The sequence below is a fragment of the Nestor notabilis genome, unplaced genomic scaffold (assembly GCF_000696875.1).
Source record: "Nestor notabilis isolate BGI_N333 unplaced genomic scaffold, ASM69687v1 scaffold13176, whole genome shotgun sequence".
NCBI lineage: Eukaryota > Metazoa > Chordata > Aves > Psittaciformes > Psittacidae > Nestor > Nestor notabilis.
In genome coordinates, this window is record NW_009931540.1 from 31,480 (window position 1) to 36,698 (window position 5,219).

Consider the following 5,219-nt stretch of genomic DNA (forward strand, 5'->3'; position numbering starts at 1 on the left):
CCTCACTGCCAACCATAACAGGAGCCTGATCAAATGGTGGCCTTATCACATAATAGGTACTGAGCTGCAAGTAGGAGTCTTCTTGTGATAGTCAATGAGCAGGGTAAAATTTAATGACAACCTCATTAGACCCAGCTGCATGGGAGGTCAGAAGGATACAGAAGAAGGTGAGGAATGCACAAGGTTTAAAGATAACAGTTAATCTGATGGAAGCCAAGGCTTGTGCACAGTGGTAAGTTTATCACGGTTTACATGCACCTGATAAGACAGGCAAGTAAACTTTACTAACTAATCAAATAAGGCATAAAGGACTAGTTACACTTTGAGAGTTTCCAAGCAACTGTGATTTGACACACACACACACTTGCTGCCAGTTCAAGCACTGTTTAAAACTGGGTCAGGGCCCTGCCTGGCTCACAGCAGGAAGTCACCGCTCACAGCATTCACCACCCACAGGATTTACTGTTGAGTTTCTTAAGTGAAAAAGAATTATTTCATAAATAACGTCAGCTGCTGGAAAATGGAGGCAGCACAGCAAAGCAAATCATGCCCTTTGTCTTCCAGATTCACTCTTGCAGCAGATGTTCATAGTTCGGTTTTTAGGCTCTATGGCTGTTCAGTCAGATGCCACAAGTGAGGTGATTTATGAAGCGATGAGACAAGTATTAGCTGCTCGTGCCATCCACAACATATTCCGTATGACTGAATCCCATCTCATGGTCACCAGCAAGAACCTGAGGTACTGTGAAACCTTCAACTTGTCAATGTCCTATTCTTTTCATACAACTTGTGATTAGTAAAGTATTTTGGGGCTTGTCTTCCCAAGAAATACACACCCTTTGAGAGAGCAAGATCCTAAGATTACTTTTTAAAAATGTGTCTTTTTCTTACTCTGTAGTATCTAGAAAGTTCTAAGAACATCCTACCAAACTTAGGGGATGCAGTGGGGCTACAAGGTTCCACAAGGATAAAGATGCAAAAAAAGACTGAGCACTGAAGATGCTTTCTCCTTACCTGTAGTAACAGCAAGAGAGCCATTGCTGTCTTGGGGATGGTCTTGTCAATGCAGAATGTGCTGAAGCAAGATCTTTACTTTAGCTGGTGTGTCTTTACATCCAGTGTGGTAGCCCGTGCAGGCAGGGTGCTTACCAGATCAGTGCTTCAGAAAGATACTGTGACCTACACAAGTCAGGCACGTGGGAGTCAGGGTCTAGAGCCTGAATGTTGCCATTGACCAACTTGGGATCACTGATAAAGCACTTGATTCTGTGCACGTTTCCTCGTCTGTAAAACTGCTACAGCAGTTGCCTTTTTATTATACAGCACTTTGAAATGACTAACAATCACTCTAAAATAATCTGTGTCTTTTTGTCCCTACACCCAATTGCAGGTTAATAGATCCTCAGACCCAAGTTACACGAACAAGTGTAAGTAACTTCTGTTTTGAACCTGGTTTTCTACCACAGCACTGAATACTCAAGTCACATGAACTTGAGCTCTTGACCAAGCTGACCGTACTCTGATTTAAAATAACTAAATCCTTTATGACACTTTTCCAGTTTGACCTCCCCACTGTGACACAGTTTGCTGCTCATCAGGATAACAGGCGACTGATTGGCTTTGTGGTCCACCTCAGTGAGCCGGTGGGAGAAGAGTCCATGAGCGCGTATGTTTTTGAGAGCAACACAGAAGGGGAAAAGGTTTGCATAAGATTTAATAAAATTCTTAATTTAGAAATGAGGTCTTGGGCTTCTTGGCTTACACATCTGGGAAACAGTGCTACGGAAGCAAGAGCAGCTCAGTTTCTTGCCAAGAAAACATGCTTTAACATGGTGATAGCATATAGATGCTGCAGCAGCATGTGCCACAAGGAGGAAAGGATGTGATTGCTCACACCAGCAGTGAGAGAGAGGGGGAAGCATGTACCAAGCAGCAGCAGCAAGAAGTGTGAACATCAGCTCATGTTAAGACATGCATGTTTGTAAAGCTTTCAAAAGACAGGGCAGCTGTTCGTGCTAACACCATTAGGTGTGGTGAAACAACATGCTGCACGGGATAACAACAGACTACTAGAAATAAGGAATGTGCTGGAGAATTTATGTCTTAACACTACTCTTACATGCACTGGAAAGATCCCCTGGGTTTGGAAATAAAGTTTAGTGAGTAAAACTGAGTACAATGATTTACCACCCTAAGTGAGCTCTGAAGCAGAATGCAAGGTAGTCTTAATGTAGTTAGCATAGCGAAGAGGTATTCCACCTCTGCTGTTAGACCTGTATTTAGGACTAGGTGTGCACATCTGTGTTTTAGTCCCAGTTAAGAAACAAACCAACCCCAAACCTGAACTTTAGGTATAGTTCTTTTTTTGTTTGTTACAGATTTGCTATGCCATTAGCTTGGGAAAAGAAATCATTGAGGCAAAGAAGGTAAGTTTGTTTCATTCTCCATGTCCACATTGTGATACATCCTATTCTGCTTTTGGTTGCACCCTCTAAGTACCTCTGGTGTGTCTAAGAAAGGAGAACTGCAATTCCTCCTAATGACAAAGTTCTGAGCACCCTATTTAACACAGCCCCTGGGTAGTTCACGGGAAAATAAACTCAGTTTGACTTTGCAGTAGCTTGGTTAGAGATAACATTTTGCCACCCTAAATCAGATTCAGAACTATACAAATTCAGTTGTTCCATGTTGGAATGGAAGCTGTGAGCGAAGTTGTCAAAAAACCCCAAACGCTGTGGGGTAGAGTGTTTTTCCACTGAAAATGAATCGCAATGTTAACCCCTCCTAGAGAAATTTTATCTATAGAAAGATGTGACACTAATACATCAACACATGCTATGTATTTTTACTGCTAAGATTTCAGGACAGCTGGGGAATGAGCTTTTAGTCACAGGCCATAAGCACAGGTATAATAATTAACGTAGTCAGTTATTTACCCCTTGTTTTTCAATAATTCTAGCAATGCCAGATAAGAGCAGCAAAATAAAAGCTCAAAGTGAATGAATGTTTTTTTTCCCCTCACATACTCAAGGGGTGGGTTTATCTGAACCAAAAGGGCTTGTTTAAGTTTCAAACCTTTAGTCTAAAGGTTGTTATAAAAGAGTTGCAAAACTTTACCCAGAAGTGCTGGGAGAAGTGTGTGCTTCTCCTCAAGGAGTGCTGGAGCCTGCTGAACTCCCTTGTTTTTTCCCTTTCAGGATCCAGAAGCACTAGCTCAGCTAATGAAGTCTGTGCCATTAACAAATGATGGGAAGTTCCTTCTTCTGAATGATGAGTCAGAAGAGGATGGAGCCATACGTGAGGAAGGGGAGGAATCAGAAGCGTAACAAACTCTTGTCATTTCCTGCAGCCTGGCTGGGAGCAGGAGCAGCAGGGACCATGTTTTCAGCCATCATGCACACAGGCGGCCAGAACCCATCTTCCCACTGCGGGGAGTGGGGTGTCTGCACTGGAGCTTCCTCAGGATTTGTAGTGGAACAGCAGCAGGACTTGCGCATCTGCGAATGTGCAGGGTGGAGATGTGCCTGGAAGCTTTGGGAATGTTTCAGCATTAGCCCCTTGCTGCTGGCAGCTGGGACAGCACCGCTGTCAGCCACAAAGGGTGATCAACGCTGCTTCACCTTGACCTGGCCAGCAGTCTACAGTTCCACTGAAATCAGTGCAAGCATCAGCTCCTTCAACAACTACCCAGCCTCAACTTCCCCACCATAGTCAATTTCCATAGTTTGCATGATGATGTGCATCTGAATGAAGGCTAAAAATGCACTATTTACTTTAATTTTCAGATGAAGTTATTTTTAGTCTAGTTTTAAGTGTAACAAGATTTCTCTTTTGTGCTAGCCTATTTACAGAACAGTTTGTTAAACACTAAATTTTTCCTATTAATATAATTATTTTTATATTGCATCTAGAATAAGCTTACAAAACAAATCTAAGTGCCTACTCTTACCTTCTGTGGGACCACACTCACACCATCTGTAATTAAATAATGGACAGAATTTACATCCTTGATTTATTATTCTAAATACCACTGACATGCAAAAGAGCAGGAGTAGTCAGCGAAGGGGGCATGTTAGTTGTGTGCAGTTGTTTCTATGGTTAGGTTTCTTCAAAGTTAAGTTGCCAGAGGTGGTGACTGTAGGACAAGTAAGTACTTTTATAAGAAGAATTCTTTGTATTTTTGACATTATGGTGATATGCAACAGCCGAGTCTACCAGCAATCTTTGGTTTTGGAGAAATGGAGCAATAAAATGCTAGATTGTAAGTCTACAATATACTGACTAGTCTCATAGTCTATTTGAGTCTATTCTAGTCTTCTTGAAATTAGACACTAGACAGATTTGGCTAATAAAAGTTTACTTTTTCCCCCCTTCCTGTTTAACCTGAAAACATGAGAAATGGTACTTTGCAAGAACAAACAAAACAAACATTTGGTACTGGGGGCAGGGGCAATATAATCTATGCCAGGAGCTTGTACTAATCGAGATAAGGTAAGCAGAACAAATTACTGAAATTCCCTGAACTTAAATTTAACTCAATCACTTACTCAGAAACTAGATTTTCTGTAAGCAGAGTCTGTGCTACAGCATGGGAAACATCCCAGTTTGCAAGTGTTACTTGACATGGAATAAATTCAGTTTAGCAAGTTGTTGCATTCTTAAAAGAACCACAGAAGAAAACTGTTAGTAACTGACAAAAACTTCATAAAAGTTGAAGCTGTCTTATTAAAAATAAATAAACACCTGCTGAAGTGATGTTACTGAAGACACTGAGAATGAGGTTCTCAAAATTGCATTTATTAACACAGTTTTATATACATAATGTTCTCTACTCACAAACCAGAGACCGAGGTAACAAAATACCCTTTTGTACACCGAGTTAGGAAACATTAAGTGTTACATTTGGTCCTTTGTACCTGAGAAGCTGAAAACAGCTGTTGTTAATGGATGTCAGATGAAAACTCAAATTTACTTCCAATTACAGACCACCTGAGGACCTCCAGAATCTACCCTTCAGCACCAGTCCCATGCAGCTCAGAGCAGCTGGGTGCCACTGGGACCATCACTTAGAGACCACTCATGGCAAATATCTTTTGACTTTGGGGCTGAGTTACGCATCAGCTGGCTGCACGCTTCCTCACCACCATGCTGGAAGGAGGACCAGCAAGGCAGCCCCTTGGCTTCTGGCACGAAAAGGCACAGTGCCGTATGAGAAGCAG

General features: G+C 41.8%; 1 protein-coding gene across 1 annotated transcript in view; it reads left to right on the top strand.

Annotated features, from left to right (window-relative positions):
• Nucleotides 1-3,326, top strand: part of APPL2 (adaptor protein, phosphotyrosine interaction, PH domain and leucine zipper containing 2) — a 30,290-nt gene extending 26,964 nt beyond the window's left edge. The window contains exons 16-20 of the mRNA XM_010015965.1: nt 565-739; nt 1,391-1,427; nt 1,560-1,700; nt 2,379-2,426; nt 3,198-3,326. Coding sequence (XP_010014267.1) covers nt 565-739; nt 1,391-1,427; nt 1,560-1,700; nt 2,379-2,426; nt 3,198-3,326 — 530 coding nt within the window. The remainder of the gene's footprint in view (nt 1-564; nt 740-1,390; nt 1,428-1,559; nt 1,701-2,378; nt 2,427-3,197) is intronic.
• The last annotated feature ends 1,893 nt before the right edge of the window (nt 3,327-5,219 follow it).